This window comes from Mustela lutreola, chromosome 18 (assembly GCF_030435805.1).
Source record: "Mustela lutreola isolate mMusLut2 chromosome 18, mMusLut2.pri, whole genome shotgun sequence".
NCBI classification, from domain to species: Eukaryota; Metazoa; Chordata; class Mammalia; order Carnivora; family Mustelidae; genus Mustela; species Mustela lutreola.
In genome coordinates, this window is record NC_081307.1 from 28935668 (window position 1) to 28953878 (window position 18211).

An 18211-nucleotide genomic window follows, 5' to 3' on the forward strand; every position below is an offset into this window, starting at 1 on the left:
TAAACAGCACAAAGGAGTGTAATCAAAAATCACACAACAGAATCAAACAGCAAGTCTAAGCAATCACCAGGAGTCAATGACGTTGAGACTCAAGTAGGGGGGCTGAGCGAGGCAACAGATACTGTCAAGACAAAAGAAGTCTTTAAGAATGAGATAAAGTGGTGTGGGGAGACTGCGAGGCAAGACTTTTTAAAAAAAAGAAGAAAAGAAAGAGAAAGAGAGAGAGAGAGAAAGAAAGAAAAGAAAAAAAGTTGGGAAATTTTAGATAAGTCATGGTTTTTCTATGCAAACCACTACACACAGCCCCTTTTCAGCCTCCACAGCAAACACAGTCAGACGGCCACCACTGACTAAAAGGACTCAACCCTTGGCTACTCAGGCCACAGCCCCGTAAAGTCTTTCCCCATTTGAATACTATTTTAGGAATGTTTTGTCCATGTGTCGGGATGATTATTCACTTCTACTGCATTCTTCCCTTCTCCGTGATAACCATAGGCATAGTAACAATTCATTTCATAAACAGACCATTCGCAACACTAAATGATGCCCTTTTTTTAACCTGTTAAAATTCATATTTGTCCACGTTTCTTTAAAGAGAGGAAGGTTAACTTTAACAACTGTTGTTCATAGCAACACAGGAACAAAAGATTTCTCCCATGCATAATCTAAGCATTCACAAACTTGGATCTCAAACCCAGTCAAAAGTAGAAATGTAAGAATACTAGATTTCCAGGCAGAAGCAGATACACAATACATTGCTTAGCTCTCACAAAAACAAACAGAAGTGCAGCAACTTGTGACAGGGAGAAAGAATGAGAAAGAAACGTCACATGATTCCTCTACAACCAGGGTGTTAGTGAGGGCATGTTTTCTTCCAGGTAAGTTTCGTGGCATGAGTAAATCAAACAAAAACACACCACACTCCCTCATAGCTTCTATCACTTCTCATTTACGAAGGCCGGCCCTTGAATCCAAATCTGAGCAGTGGAAAGCAAAATATAACATGGCAATTGACAGAAAGAGATGATTGTTCCCCCCCAAGACTTACACTCCACTGCAACAGTCAAAGTAAAAAATAATTCCAATCAAGTTCTGTAATTTACACACTTGTGGTAAAACCACAGGATTTTCAGACAATGGATTGACCACTGGGGTTTAAAATCCATGAAAAAGAGAGAGCTCTAGGATCTGGAGGAGCTGGGACTCCGCTTTATGCTTTGAAAATTCTCCGTTCTTAATAATCAGTTCACCTGGAGGGGTGCAGGGGTGCAGGGCACATTTGGGAAGGTGGCAGTCCCACAGAAGGTGCACTGGGAGAAGACGGTGACAAGGTCAAAGGGTTTTTAGAACCAGAAGACAAGGATAAAGAGGATTTATAGCATGTGGGATCTCAGCCTCTGAAGGAACTTAAAGCACTGGAATAAGGCAGAAGCGACAGAATCAACTCAGCTTTGAGTACCAAACATGCCTAAGACACTGGGTTGGGTGTCCTCTGAGGGGCACAAGTAAGTAACAGAATGCATGACTTAACCAAACGAAGCCTACCAACTTGTCTGGGAAAATAAAAAGTAAATTCTGAAAAAGTCACAGCTTGATTTCAAGTGTGAAAACCCAGTACAGGTACAGGATTAAGGATTAAGGCACTGGAAGATTACCTGTGGCTAAATTGTTAAGGGAAGCCCCATGTGCTGGAAACTTCACCGTGTGCCGGCTAGGACTTCCAACTCCTAAAGGACAGCCCAGAGCCCTTCCCAGCAGTTGTCAGAGTCAGTACCTCGTTACACGCGCAGCTCTGAAGGCAGAGCGACATGATCGAGTTCTGCTACCACTGCCTCACAGCTTTGTGCCTGACACAAGTCACTTAACGCATTAAGCCTCGGTTTCCTAAAATGGCGGCAATAATGGTACCTTATGAAAGGTTTCACTGATTCAACAAATACTCGTTAAGAGCTCCCACAGAACTAGACACTGAAATACAACAGTGGACAACACAGATCACGCACGCCCTCGCGGGGCCTGATGGAACTTATGAACAAGGCTCCATATGTGGTAGTTCTACCATCATTAATATCATCTCCGTCACACATTCATCATCTGCAATGTGTAATGTGTAACTTCAATGTGTAACGTATGTTCCAAGGAGAATAAGGAAACCATCTTCGCTGGAACAAGGTTTCACTAACCAAAAAAATAAGTGTATGGAGCCTCAGCCCTGTACTTCACCCTGGGACCTCTTCTTTTCCTTCTCTCCCAGGGATCTTATCCCATCCGACCATTTAAACATACTATCTACATACACCCAAACTTACTATCTTGAGCTCTGAGCTCTCTTCCAAACTCCAGACTCCACATCTGGCCACCTGTTGGGTATCTCCATGTGTATGTTGTAACAGGCCTCTTAGACCTCAACTCTAGATTATGGATCCAACTGCCTACCGACCAACCATAGTCCTCCTCAGTCCTTCCCCATCTGTGTATCAGTAAATCCTTCATTCCTCTCTTTTCCTCATGCCTCACACAGCCAAAGCACGAGTAAGTTATTTCCCTTTTACCTAAAAAACATCCCAATCCATTCACTGCTCTCCGTTGCCAAACCCATCACTCTAGTTCAAGATCAAATGGTTTCTCACCTAGATTATCTCATCGCCATGGCTCTAACACTCCTTCTCCACAGAGTAGTGATGGCTTGTTAAATGGGTAAGGTCTTACAAAGAAATGTTCCCTTTGTGGAAATAAAGCAGGAGCACGCGCGCGCACACGCACACACATGAGCACATACACCTCCCTTCCTCCATTCAACTTAAAACTCGTCTGGTGGCTCCCAAATGCCTTAAATGTTGATGGTCTACAAGGCATACCTGGTCAGACCCTTTCCATGTCTCTGCCTCATCTCCTAAGACTCTCGTCCCACTGCCTCTCTACACTGTGGTCACTCGGGCTGCCTCTCAGCTCCTTGAACATTCCCAACCTCTTTAGCACTTGAGGACAGTGGGGTCCAGGAGAACTTTCCGCACGGATGGAAGTGTTCTACACCTGCACATGTGGCTCCTGAACCCTTAGCTGGTGACTAACAAGACTGAGAAAGGAAATTTTTAACTTTATTTAATTTTGATTAATCTAAATAGCCACATACTCCTAGCTGCTATCACCACCAGGCAGAGCAGGACTAGGGCTTCTGCCTAGCCTTTTCCTCTGCATGGACCGCCCCAGCCTTCATGCAAATGGCTCTTCCTTACCCTGACGGCTCAGTTCAAAGTCAGCTCCTCAAAAAGGCCTTTCCTTACCGCCGCACCCAAACTAGCTCCCGCCGACACTCTTCATTATGTCATCTTGTTTATTTCTTCCAAACACACTCACTACTGCCTTTATAATTTGTCATCCCTAAACGAGAACATAAAATCCATGGAAGTAGGGACCTTGCCCATTCCGTGCAGTGCCACGTCCCCCACGATGTATGTTAGGCAGACAGTGTTGTCAATAAATCTTCAATAAAGGGTTGAACAAGTAAATGAGTCAGTGACTTGGGGGGGGGAGGTCAAGTCAGTAAGAGTAGGCTGGGGACAGATTATGGAGGCTGCTGGAAGAAGCCAAAGGTCCTTCAAATACTTACATTTCATTTATATGGGTGTGGGGGTCTGCAGTGTTCTCAAGTGCCCCGTGGGGACAGGCAGTCCAAGCAGACAGCACAGAAGAACGGCACACATGCAAAGCAGGTCTCCCTCCTTAATAGACTTGAAATCAATTTTATGAGAACATTAGCGATGCAGACACACAGATGCTCCTACATATGAGACATGAGGAAATCTCTCAAGAATGCATCTATATACATCTAAAGGCATACCTTTCGGGGGGAAGCTGAAAGCGGTATTAGACAACCGAGGCAGCCTATAGCCTTTGGATCTGCAACAGCAAACCAGGGCATTCATGTTCAGCCAAGTTAAATACCAGTTTATAGTTACGTGGTCCTAAGAGAAAAGTCATGAGCTGCGCCACTTAGCAGAAAGGGGGTAAGGGAGGAATGAGGGGAGAAAGTAAACCTCTGCCAAGTTCAAACACCCAGACGATCAGCAAAAGGGGCAAGAACACACAGTGTGGACAGAACTACCGACCAGCCAGAAACAAATACACCTAAGATCTGTAACGGACAAAACAGACAACCCAGGGATATTGTGTACAATACGGATTCCACACATTCATTCACTGTCACAATTTCAAAGGAAAAAAAAAAAAAAGATTGGCATTTAAATGTATCTCTAAGAAAACCTGTAACCCGAAGGCCAACTGGAGAATAAGGTTTTGCGCTGTGTGCAACAGTGTGCTCTTGCCGTCTTTTGCAGTAAAAGCTATGCCTCCCGTGCTTTCAACTTGACTGAGAATCCGCGCCACTTAATAAAATTACCTTCTCATAAAACGGACCAATGTCAGTAAAGTACACAACACATTCCACAGTCTAGCACCAAGACAGAATCTTAATCAGGACTGCAGAGCACAGATCTCTGTCCATCAGTATTTCCTATCCCTGTCGGCACTCATACTCAGGGTCAGGAGTTGGTGACCACGACGGCCACGGCCACGCTGGAAGAGCAGCACATGCAGAAGCAGCAACAGTTGCAAAGGAAAAGCCTCTCTGCCCGCCCAGTCCCAACACACTCCTTTTTACAGGAATACGGGGGACACTCCTTAGCTAAAAGTCAGTGGCTATTTTCATAATCAAGGTAACGTCCACATTACTGTCCATTCCCTACCCCTGCTGCCACAGAGACCGAAGTCAGTTAAATGTACACCTCTGGTCCACTTCTCTGTCGGGACCACCTCGACACCTCCAGTGTCACAGGAATGAAAGCAGGGTCCCCCAAAATGAGCCCTTTTACCCCGCCAAGAACCACTTCCTACGGGCCCCGTTTCCCATGCTGCTTGCCGCTGGCCTCTCAGAACCATGAGTTCTTTCCTTTTTGTTTTCATTTTTTAATTTTTTTTATTTGTTTATTTGACAGACAGAGATCCCAAGTAGGCAGAGAGGCAGGCAGAGAGAGAGAGGGAAGCAGGCTCCCTACCGAGCAGAGAGCCCGATGCGGGGCTCGATCCCAGGACCCCGAGATCATGACTTGAGCCGAAGGCAGAGGCTTCAACCCACTGAGCCACCCAGGCGCCCCTGTTTTCATTTTTTAAAAGCTGTATCCATTTACTTTGAGGGGAAGAGAGAGCACGAGGGGAGGGACTGAGGGAGAGAGAACCTCAAGCAGACTCCCTGCTGAGCCAACCCAGGCCTCCATCGAGGACCCCAAGGCCACGATCCAAGCCGAAACCAAGAGTCCAACACTCAAGGGACTGAGCCATCCAGGCGCCCCACAACTATGACCTCTCTCTTGGCATCAGGGCAAAAAATATAGGAAAAATTATTCACAGAGTAAAACAATCTTCGCCTTTCACAGAATCTTTGGAACACTCTTCTTGGCTGTGACAGGCACCCGCTGTATAAAGATAATACAAAGACTCATTTTCTACTTGATCACCATCACCAACTTTGTGATTTTATAAACCCCATCAATCTGTCACAGGAAAATCCGTGTTTCCAACCATCAACATCGATTACTATATTCAGACCTCCAATGTAAACCGGTCCAGACGTTCAACTTTCCATGGTTTTCTCAGGTCCCCCCATCCGATTCCAGCCATCTCAGAGAAGCACGGGTTTGAAAACCTTTCTGTGGCATGCTGCATTTCATTAAAAGCAGTAAGTTAAGCAAGGCAACCCCTTTAACTCAGCATCAGCGTCGGACGCGACATTGTACTATATGATGTCTACAGCCCAAGGATATTTGTGAAAAAAATGATCCATGATGACTGATAAACATACCATTTTATCATATAAGATCACTATTTCTTTTAAATATTTATATAAAATATTGTTAAAGACTATCATCTCACTTTCTATCAGAGGTTGGCAAAATTTTTCGGTAAAGGGTCGAAGTAAATATTTTAAGCTTTGTGGGCTACATACACTGTCACATATTCCTTTTTGTCTTTGTTTGTTTGCTTACAACCCTTTAATGATGTAAAAGCCATTCTTAGCTGGAGAGTTGTACAAAAACAAAGCTGCAGGCTGGGATCTGGCCCCTGGGCCGTAGTTCGCCCACCCCTGCTTTTCAAGTATACCAAAAAAACCATAATTATATAGTGCAGTCACATTTTGACTAAAGAAAAACACTTCCAACTGTTTTGTGTATTTTTTGGTAACCTTTTTCAAATCAACTATTTCTGAGGAACAGTTTTAGATTTACAGAAAAAAAATGTACTTAGCACAGAGTTTCCATACGGCCAGCACTCAGTTTCCCCTATCAGGATATGTTTATTAAAATGAATGAACCAGGAACGATAATATTAACTGCAATCTATACTTTTTTCAGATTTCCTTAGTTTGTACCTAATGTCCTTCTTCTGTCCCAGGATCCTATCCAGGATACCACACGACACTTAGTCCTCATGTCTCCCTGGGCTTCTCTTAGCCATGACTGTTTCTCACATTTTCCTTGTTTCTGAGAATCACGACAGTTTTAAAGAGTACAGGTCAGATATTTTGAAGAAAGTCCCTCTACCAAGATCTGGTGGGTGAACGTTCTTCTCATGATTAAACTGGGGTTATGAGAGTTTGGGGGGAGGAAGACCACAAAGACAGTGTCACTGCCATCGCCTCGCACCAAGCGGACATCCACGTGAGTTATCACCGCTGTTATTCACCTTGGTCACCTGGCCAAGACAGCGTTTGCCTGCTTTCTTCCAACTGGTTTGTTTGTCTTTTTAACAATTAATTAAAATGAACTTGATCCTTACCATATATTACCAAACTAAAAATGTTAACATATCAAATCATGTTTAATAAGCTGGTTATATACCTATACACATAATAATTCCTTATTTCCATGATTTACATCTAGGCCTCTTAAAATATATCATTTGGGATGAAGACAAAAATGAATGTTTTTTGGCACTGTCTCCTACTTTTAATTCCTCTGGCTGCTCCTCCTCACCCTTAGGATGAATTAAAGGGGTATCAAAGGAAAATGTAATCCACACTATCCAAATTTTCTTTCACTTTTTAAATGGTGATTATGCAAACTAAACTGTAACCAACCTGAGCTGGGGCGAAATCCTGTTCCTCCTGGGGCCTCCCAGAGCCCAGGGCGCTTGGCTGGCTGGCCCGGTAAACACTGGGGACGAGCCTATATCCTCCACTTGGGTGTTACATGGATTCAAAGTGGTGAGAAAAGGAAGAGGGATGTGAGACTAAACAGAACTGATGTCTCTTAACTAACTTTTTCCTGGTCGGAAACTAAGCCAGAGGACACAAAAACGTGGGGAGAGCGGGAAGAGCTAAGAGGCTAGAATAAAGGCTCAAGCTTGGGTCACAGTAAGGCTAGCAAAACACTCTGCAGAGGGAAAGGCAAATCCAAACCACAGTCAGATACCACCTCGTGGCCAGAAGAAATGCTTAAAACAAAACAAAACAAATGGAAAACAACAACTGCTGATGAGGATGTGGAGAAACTAGAACTTCGGACACTCCCGGTGGGAATGGTAAATGGCTTGGCAGAGCCTCAAAAAGTTAAACATAGAAGTCCCATGTGACGTAGCAGTTCTACTTCCAGGGATCTGCCCAAGAGAATATAGTTATACAAAAATGATGCATGGATGCTCATAGCAGCATTATTCCTAACAGCCAAAAGGTGGAAGCAACCCAAACACCCATCAACCGAAGGAGAGACAAAGGGTCTATGGTATATCCATATAACAGAATATTATTCAGTCATAAAAAGGAACGAAGTTCTGTCACCTGCTACAACATGGATGAAATTTGAAAATACGGTGCTAAGTGAAAGAAGCCAGACCCCAAGGACACAGACTGTATGATTCCATTTACAGGAAGTGTCCAGAAATGGGACAACCATGAAGGCAGAAAGCAGATTAGTGGTTGCCAAAGGCAGCATGGGTGGGAAGGAACGGAAGGGGAGCTCTCAGTGGGCACCGTGTTTGTTTTGGAGGTGACAAAAGTGTTCAGGCATGTTTTGTTCAGGTTATGCTCAGGTTGTGGCTGCACGACATAGTGAATATACTAAGAAGCACTGCATAGTACTTTACAATGGTTCAAACAGTGAATTTTTAGTGCCTTCTTTTATCTCAATCAAAAATCAAATAATAACTGGGGAAAAAAGCCACTGAAGAGAGTGGACCTGTATATCTGGTAAATCATTTTTAATCCATAACTTACATAGATGCCATGTCTTTAAAAAACCCCTTTCCTAGTCTATGTCCACGATAATTTTTCCAGTAACAGGAGCTTCAGAAACAAAAAAATTAGGGGCGCCTGGGTGGCTCAGTGGGTTGAGCCGCTGCCTTCGGGCTCAGGTCATGATCTCAGGGTCCTGGGATTGAGCCCCGGGGCTCTCTGCTCAGCAAGGAGCCTGCTTCCCCCCTCCCCTCTCTCTGTCTGCCTCTCTGCCTGCTTGTGATCTCTCTCTCTGTCAAATGAGTAAATAAAATGTAAAAGAAAAGAAACAAAAAAATTAGTCCAGAATTCTACTAAGAAATCGGGTCAACCAATTTTAACCCACTGAGCCACCCAGGCGCCCCAGGGTCAACCAATTTTAATCAAGTTCATAGCCTTGAACTTGACAGCCTACACAGACTGCAGACTCAGGCCCCGTTTCCTATCACTTCAAGGACTCCCACAGCAGCAAAAGGAAGCTGGCCACGCCCCTTTTATGGCAGCATCTTTCTCCCACTGACCATTTCCTCAAGAAAAGCAAGCCCGTGCCATTTACAAGGCAACATCTCCCAGTCCCACAGTCGGATCTCCTCAGGCACTTCCCAGTGCACTGGGGCTTCCCTACAGGAGACTTAAATACTAGCTTGCTACAAGGCCACAGCCATAAGGGTTGACTCGCAATTCAGTGATTTGCAGCTATTAAAAAAAAATATTTACTTATTTATAAATAATAGTCTTTCCTAAAAAAGCAAGTAGTGCCCTAAGTCTTCCAACAAATTACACTGCTAAGGACTATTAAAGTCCTGGAAGAAATCTCAGTCATATACTAAGCAACCATTGCTCCTTCCTGCAAACACTATAGCACATTGTGTTGAAAACATGAAATACTTCTTTGGGAATTTTTTGGAAGACAACACAGTTGAGTTTAAATTAGTGCTTCCCAGAGTGATTTAAAAAACAAAACAAAACAAAAAAACCCTTTCTTTAACAACCTCTCCACACCTCAAAAACCGTAATCACTCAAATAATTCACAGTAAATAACCACTTGGCACCCAGACTCTGCCGGCAGGAGAGGAAAGGATTTCTGGCAAACTATGACAACGACAGTCGTGATTAGGACTATAAGGGCTGACTTTTGTTTTCTTTGCTCTCATGTAATTCCCATCTTTATACTATTAGTCAAAATGTAGCAGCTTAATTCTCTCATTATTTTTAATTTAACTGGAAAATCAATTGTCTCTGGTTGGTGGTGGTTATGGGCATATTTTTCGAAAGCCTTAACAATAAGGAACTGGAAGAGAGTAGCTCAACAAGCATTCTTTCATTAATTTAACAACTTTCTTCATTAATGGACCTGACCGACATTCACTTAACATCTACCGTCTACAAAGGCCGCAGAAGGCAGTAATAAGCAATTAGGTCTCTTGAGGAATTCACACTCTAGCAGTAGGTTTAGCAAAATTACTTGCTTTGACTTTGAAGGAAAGACAATACAGAGATCCTCAGATCCTAATCACGTGCCATAAAAAGAGCCAAGAGTTAGCTCAGCCATCAAGGATAGCCAACTAACATCCTCTTCCTCCTGTCACCGTCCCCACCCGACGCCAGAACCTCTGCCCTTCAATCAGAAAGCACACGGGTCACTCAATATCTAATGCTAGCCATAAACCAAAGATTAGGTCTATCGGCAAGTTTTTGTGTGGTGGTAAATCTTTTACATTCACCTAGACAAAATTATTGTATCTCAGGATAACATTCAATCCAAGGACAGAAAATGAGCAAAATTCTACTGAGAATTTGTACAACTACTCACCCAGGCTCGGAGGCCTGCCCGCCTTAGCCACTTATTCCTGAGGCAATGAATCCAAACCCACCTTTTTGTCCCATGTTGAATGGAGGGGGTGTTTTTTAAGCACCACACCATTTGGCCATGATCTATGGGCCACCATAAACGCCAGCTGGTGTGGTCAAAGGCTGTCCATGGTGGGCAAAGGAAGAGATGAGGGAGGAAGCGGACCTCCAAAATAACAGTCAACCCACCCGGGTGGGGGGGAATGGGAGGCAAGGCGTCATAGACGGGGAGATGTCCTCAGAACTGGTAAGGGAGGAGGAGGAGGGCAAAGTCGAGCCCATCGCAGTAAAACTGTTCCTACTCAGGAACGAGACAGAGCCCTTAACTCTTCTCCAAAGAGAACTTCCAATGTGCCCAAGAGTACACTGGATTTCCAAGTTCTACCTGGCCCTCCGCTGTTTTTCTGTGGGGTCAACCTGGTGGGCCTCCATCCCTACTCCCAAGGCATTCAAGACCCAGATCCGACCTGTGGCTAACTGCAGGATCTAAGAATCACAAAAAGTTAACAGGAACCTTTGAAGACCAATAAAGACCAGCCAATCCGCTTGAAAAATCAACACCAGGCAAAGAGGTTCTACTCCATCCAAATACCCCCGAGCATGTCCAGGTGTTCCAGCGGTCTACAGGAATGACACACAGGAGTCTAGAGTCAAAGTATCTGACTTCAAATCTTGGCCAACTTTTAACAGCAATGGCAATGTCTCTGTGATTCCATTTCCTCATCTGTAACTGGAAGATAATAATAGCACCAAGTCAGAAGACTAATGAGAGAAGAGAAAGATTACAGGTAAGAAGCTTAGCCCAATGACTGCCACACGGTAAACACCACATAAATAGGTGCCAGTACGTCCACCACTTCCAAGGGTCACCTGAACTACCTCTCAGTTCCTGCAGTGAAATGACACCATCACCACTACTATTTGGCTGGGCCCTCATTGTGGACCCCTAACCGTCCCTATGAAGTACGTGGTATTAGCTTTATCTCAGAGTTGAAAATGAAGGTTTCGAGGGGCTCAAAACTTACTCAGTTAATAAGTGGTGGAGCGAGAAAAGCTTTAATCACGTCCCAGCAAAGTTTGCATTATTTCATCTACCTCCAAAAGCTCAGAAATAACTTAACACTTCAGTATTCTAAAACCACTACTTATTGAACAAAATTATGTTCCTATAAAAGCCTCCAGCCTTCCCTGACCCTGCCACTAAAACTGCGTGTGTATCTATATAGTCAGAAATACTCCACCAATTCTGATAGACTTCCAGGATTTTTCTTAACATAATGGGGAAATCATCATGATCATTTTAATTAATTGACGTTAAAAGTTCAAAAGTACTACATTCAGTACTTATATCAAGTTTATCAAGACACTTTTCCTCCAGGATTTGTAACCTGATCCTGTAGAAGAATGGGCACACTCCAACTGGCCTGCGTAACATACTTTTCCATATGGTTGGTAAGCGTCTAACAAAATTGACTAGAGTTCATAATTGCTCTAAATATCCTCTCACATAATTTAGCAAGACTTATAGTCACTTTACTGCCCTGGAAGAAAACACAATCAAATTTAAACTAAGTATGTCAGCAATGACCCTGGATCTCACAGAATTTTTTAAAACTCATAGTGAGATCCAGAAATGTGTATAACCGAATTCCTATTTCCAAATACTTAAAGATCTAACCGCTTCAAAAGAAAACTGGAATAATAGCAAGTCATCTTAGTCAAAACTATTCATCCAAATAAATGAATTGGTTACCCAGTTTCCTGAAAACAGAGTTCATGATAATTGTTAATCCATTAACAGTTTAAAATAAAAGGCGTGCTTAACTTGTTTAATTAGTAGTGCTATGGACAAGCCAAGTCCTATCTCACTTTCTATTTGCTTTACACAGGCATTACATATTCTTATAATCCTTGTTGGTAAATACAAATGAGACGATATAATTGAACATGCAAAATGAAGAGAATCTGAAATGCCTAAAAATGTCAAGAATTCACCACAATTTCAAGAACCTGAAACTCCAAGTATGAGAGAGCAGAATTACCACATAACTGTAAAAGTCAAATATTTATACAGGTGCCTTAGAAGTCACTGCTGGGTGCACACCATCATCACTGACATTTAGTATCTGTTAAACAGTTTCAAGTGCAAGGGCATAAGTCAAATAACTGACCCAGAGCGTGAAGTTTATGACAACAAGTAATGTGTCTGGAGAAACTGTGAAGGTGTGATGCTTGCGATAACTTTCATCAGGCCAGCAACAGGCAGCCAGGCTGTGGTGAGAGAGAACCTCAGCACAGGTGCCTTTTCTCATTTCAAAAAGGAAACCTAAACTGATACCTTCATGGATAATTTAATAAGGATTGTTCCATAAATTTATAATGTCATTTATTACTTTCTTAGAATTACTCTTTAATAGCTTTCAAAAAACAATATTCTTAAGATAAAAGTTAACTGAGAACACAAAGTACAAAACTATTTCAACTTCAAATTAAGAAAAGGGGTAAAAAAAAAGTACCTAAAAGGTTATACACCCCTAATTTACAATTAGGGACACCTCCTTAACGGCCACTTTACAAATTTACAATTAGGAATATCTCCTATTATTCTTACAAGAAGTCCAACTTTCAATTAGTTTTCCTTTTAAGGGTAACGAGACCGGATGGGATAGAGGACCAACATTTGTGAACATTCAGGAAAATTCAGCCCCTCAACTTCTTAAATGATGACTTGATCTCCAAGCAGGACTAGAAAGTTGTGTGTTGAAAACTCCAAGAAACCATGCTAAGCTCGTGTCTGTTTCCATGTTCACTGCACTTCTTTCTTCAAAACAGCATTTGCCTTTCCAAGCTCTAGGACTCAGTTCAAGTTTTCAGGTGAAGACTTAACAACAAGCAGTAAACCAAACCTTCCCCCCACCTCCCGCCCAAGAAAAGTGTTTCTAAACCCTGAGGGGCAAATCTAACAACATCCACAGCTAAGGCCCAGCGAGGAAGGGCGCCTGGAACCCCCCCACCCCCCGTCCATGCCCAGGACCTCCCGCCTGACCCGGGGCGCGCCCCGTCAAGAACTTGCAGTCAAGGCTGGCAGCCAAGGACGGTCAGAGAGAGAGAGAGAGAGAGAGAGAGATGCCACAGGTGGCCGGGGTCGGCTGGTTCCCCACCTTACACTTAGGCCTTCTCCGGGAGGCTCCCGGCCCGTCCCCGCCTCCCAAAGGCCGAAGCAACCCGCCAGCTCCAGTTTGGCCCACTTTAGGCGGAGACGAGCTCGCGGCAGAGCTCAGGTGGCTCCTCGGGGTCCGTTAACGGGGCACCAAGTGCCAGCTCGGGGCGCCAATTCCACCCTTCCCTCCCGGCCGGGAGTGTCTGAAGGTCCCAGGGGGCGTCGGGAAGGGAGCGGGCAAAGAGGCCCTGGAAGGGGCGGCTCCAACCGGGCCCCTCCGGGGCTCCTCACCGGCTGATGGTCCCGAACCTCCTTGCCGAGACCCCTCCCGGCACCCCGGGGTCCACGACGCCCCACGCCCCACGCCCCCCGCGCCGCGGGCGCCGCCGATCGGCCGAATCTCCCGGACAACAGCCGCCGCCGCGCTTCTGAGGCGGGTCCCCGCGCCCACCCCGCGGCCCGGCCGCCCACCTGTCCCGGGGGTCGATCCAGCTGGTCCTCCTGGTGTTGTGGTCGATGTAGAAGACCTTGCCGTCGTAGTCCCTGGCCTCCTCCCAGCCCCGGGGTAGCGGCAGCTGCCCGCTCCCGGCCCTCCTAGGCATGGTCGGCGGCCTCGCCGGCGAGCGGCGCCTCCATAGGGACCGGGCGCGGGACGCGGCGGGAACGCGACTGCCCGGCCCGGCCGCCGCACCCGACGCGGGCGCCGGCGAGGGGCTGCGGGGCGCGGGGCGCGGCGGGGCCACGCGCGGGGGGCGCCTCAGGAAACCCTGCTCTCGGCCCCGCCGGGGATCAGTCCACCATGTCTGCGTCGGAGCTGGCGAGCGAACCCTCCTCCGCCTCCTCCTCCTCCTCCTCGCGGCTGCAGCCGCTGCCTCCGCCTCTTCCTCCTCCTCCTCCCCGTCCCCCTGTGGCCGCCGAGGGTCGCGGCGCCCAGGCTGCCCGAGCCGCCGCCGTCTGGGCTCGGATCCGGGAAGCTCGGCGGAGCGGCGGCCGCGGCGGCGACGGGCCTCCTCATTTGCGTGCGATTAGCATGCGCCCCGCCCCGGGCCCGCCCCCCGCCCGCCCCTCCCCTCGCCGGGCTCATCTGCATGCACATTCCTCGCCGCCACATTCCAGGGCTTAACCCTGCAGCTCCCGGGGCCCGCTGCCTGAGCAGGGGCGCAGAGCCGAGCCGGAGCCCCGGCCCGGGGCGGGGGCGGAGGAGGGGAGCGGGGGGACCAGGTGGGTGGGAGGAGGGCGAAGGAATGCACCGTTGGCTCCCTCCCCGTGACCCCAAAGAGCTCCCTGCGGCCGAACGCCTCGGGTTTTTCGAGTTTCGGGACGGGAAGGAGCTGGAGAGCGCTCCGCAACCTTCCCAACTTCTTGCCGACTTCTAGGGAAACCACAAGACTTGCGAGAGGAAAGGGGTGGGGGAAGCTCTCTTCGGAAGAAAAAGTCCCAGCAAACAGCGAGGGCACAAAGGCTCCCCCCAAGCCGCGCCCTGGGCGACTTGGGAACCCGAGGGCGGTTCGGAGCGGTGGGAAAGTGTGAAAAGCACGGAAAGCGCTTAGAAGCGTGTCCGTGGCGTGTCCGGGGCGGTGTCGCCCCCGGGGCCTCTGCAGAGCGCCCGGCCCTCCATGACCTCAGCCCAGAGGCCACGGGCCTCGCGGCGGAAAGCGAAGGCGGGTCCAGCGGTCCCAGAGCGCCGAGACACGCCAGCCCCAGTCGCCTGCGGGGGAAACTCCAGCCTGACCCTGGGCAGCTACTGCTCCCCCGCCACCCTAGCTCCGCCCGCCACGCGGGCCACGGACTAGAAGGCGCCCGAGCCTCCCGCCGGGTCTGGCCGCTCCCCCCGGGGTCCCAGGCCGGCCACCGGGGACCTTCTGCCGCTGGCCTCCGTTGTCGGAGTTTAGCACAGCTGGACATGGACTAATCCTGAAACCAGTCCCTTCCGCCCAGCGCCCGCCGGGGGAAGTTCCCCCACCCCGAACCCTGCTGTGGCCAAGAAGGTGTGGGCGACCACGCTGGAGGGACCCCCTTGCGGCCCAGAGGCCAGGCTTTCCTAGAACCTGGACTGCGTCTTAAATGGAATGTGGATCTTCCCTTAGCCCACAAACATTTCTTTATTCATCCCCAAGTGCTTCCTGGTGGACACTGAGGAGGGGCTGGACGTTGGGCTCCGGGTAGGACAGTGCCCTGAGCAGTAGGACTGGCAGTGCTGGACGCAGACCATTCAGTGCCCTCAGCCCCTGGTCTGGGAGGGCGCCTCCCAGTCCCAAAACCCCTCTCCAGCCTGGTGTACACCATCCCCCATCCATCTTCTTCTGGGTTACTAGCAGCTTCTTTTAAAGTAAAATGCCGGCAGAAGGTCCCCAGCTCAGCCATTCACCTTTTGGTGTGAATTCGCTTAATCTTGCCGGCTAGTGCATAATGACTTTCCCCACCTTGTGCAGGACACAGGGATTTTCAGAGGGTTTGGAACAAAGTCGTTTCTCTGCCTGGATTCACAGACCCGCATTTCATACCCAGGCCATCAGGGCATCTGCGGTCAATCTCAAAGCTGGAGTGGGGAAGGGCTTGGCTTGGAATGGTTCATGGCAGGGACCGGACTTGCCTTCTTGGATGAGAGTCTTAGAAGTTGTATTTGCACTTAGAGTAGTCTGCTGCAAGGCAGAAGCTTCAACCAGAAACTCTGGGGAGTTCAGTCCTCCAGAGGAACAAACCAGAGGGAGCAGGAGGTGGAGAAGGCACTCACCCAAGGAATTCACTTACTTTGTCCTTCTGGGTCTTCAACTCCCCTCCAACTCCACAGCTAAGCTTGCCCTTAGCAAAGAGCATTCTCCATCTCCAGGTCCCTTGTTCTGCCCCACTCCATTCATCAAGAGGTAATCACACAAGGCAACCTTCTCCAGTTCCCAGGGAGATGTGACATATGACATCCTAGTGGGTAATCTTAAGGTTGGACTACTGAATGCTGTGAAAAAAGCTAATCTCCCACACCAGTAAGGTGAGAAGGTGAAGGTGCTTTGTTTTGAACTGCTTTAAACTGGCTCGCTTGCATGGCCAAAATTTATATCATAGTGAACTAATTAATAACATCATTTAGGGACTCCTGGGGGGTTCAGTTGGTTAAGCGGCTACCTTGGGTTCAGGTCATGATCCCAAAGTCCTGGGATCCAGCCCTGCTCAGTGGGGAGTCTGCTTGTCCCTCTCCCTCTCCGTCTGCCACTTACCAGACTTGTGCTCTCTCTCTCTCTCTCACTCCCTCTCTCTCTCTCTCTCTTTCAAATAAATAAATAAATAAAATTTAAAAACAAAACAAAAGCCCCATCATTCAGCAATCCAGCCAAACCATTCGGGTTTCAGCCCTCCTTCCAGGCACCCCACCCACCCATTAGAAAACATATGAAAATGTCCGCGTCCTACCATTAAAACAAACAAACAAACAAACAAACACTAACTTCGCTGTTGCCATAATTTAATTTGTTTCACTGGGTGGAATTACTGCAAAATACTTCATACAATTTCAAAGTTGATAGGCTTTCAGATAAATATTTTCCCCCAAAATCCTAACACCGATGGGGGGGGTCCAACATAGCGCACACCATAGTAAATGGCATTTATTGTTCCATAAATCCTGGAACTTCAAAAAGGGATGCTGAACAGATAAACAAAACTCTAAAGCCATGAAGAGACAAGCTCGCTTCTTCTCTCCCACTGGTTGGCACAGGAAACATTTGGCCACACAAAAGCAGTTAAGATGACAAGCCAGTAACTGCTTTACAGATTCTGTGTCTTGATCAGGTTTGGACTCGGCTGTTCTGAGTTCACGCATTTACATACCACCATCTTTCCAGAGAATTCCTAGTGGTTAAGACAATGAAATTTTACCTGATCGATATTCACATCTATAAAAATAATAGAAGTGTAGATTATCCCTATTTGGTAAATAGATACATTTAGATTTCATTTAGCTCTAGTTGATTATTGGCAAAGAAAGACGGTGTGGTCTGCTGTCCTGGATGGCTGATTTCCCCAGCTGAAGGAGCCCTGCCCTAGCCACTGAAGGGAATGTTCTCTGGAATTCATTTCTCTTTTCTCCTGGCTTTACATTCTTTCTGGTACTAATAGTCTAAGGGGATGAAAGGGCTTTAAGCAAAACCCACACTGTCAATGGTCCGAATACTGCGGGGGTGAGGGGGACATAGGTAAATTAGTGATATGTAAAATGAAGTATAGAGGGTGCAAATTATTTCAAAAGGTAATTACTTATGTCAACCGAAATTGAAAATAGATATGCGGGGGGCCTATGCGGCTCCGCCTTAGGCTCAGGTTGTGATTCCAGAGTCCTGGAGTCCTGAGATCAAGCGGCATCAGACTCTCTGCTCAGCGGGGAGCCCGCTTCTCCCTCTCCCCTTTCCCACTCCCCCTGCTTGCGCTCCCTCTCTTGCTGTGTCTCACTCTGTCAAATAAGTAAAATCTTTAATAATAATAATAATAATAATGCTTTCTTTTAAAAGAAAGAAAAGAAAAGAAAATATATATGCTTTTATTCCAGCAATCCCAGTGCTGCAACTTTACCTACGAAGCTTTTCGGCTCAAGATAAGCAAAGGTGTTCATTGCAGCATGTTTGACGATAACGAAACTGGGGAAGCCACCAGTGTCCATGATTGGGGAACTGATTAAATGAGTTACCAAACACCCACACTCAGCAGGCATTTAAAAGGCTGACTCGGGAGGTGGAGCGTGGACTCTCAGTCTTAGAGTCATGAGTTCAAGTCCCATGCATGGGCATGGAGCCTACCTACAAATAAATAAAGAGCATTAGAAAACATATATGTGCTGATTTAAAAAAACAATAACAACAACAACAACAACCAAAAAAACAATATGTCCAGGATACATTAAGTGAAAAGAGCAAGATGCAGAACGACAGAGTACCCTCTGCACTTCCTT

General features: G+C 46.9%; 1 protein-coding gene across 2 annotated transcripts in view; it reads right to left on the minus strand.

Moving 5' to 3' along the window:
• WWC2 (WW and C2 domain containing 2) overlaps window positions 1–14254 on the minus strand; it is a 203810-nt gene extending 189556 nt beyond the window's left edge. The window contains exon 1 of one of the 2 annotated variants that reach the window (XM_059156229.1): window positions 13747–14250. In XM_059156229.1, the coding sequence (XP_059012212.1) occupies window positions 13747–13877 (131 nt within the window). In that variant the 5' untranslated portion in view covers window positions 13878–14250. Of the gene's footprint in view, window positions 1–13746 lie in introns of both variants that reach the window. The other variant, XM_059156230.1, reaches the window with a different exon arrangement.
• Window positions 14255–18211: the final 3957 nt, after the last annotated feature.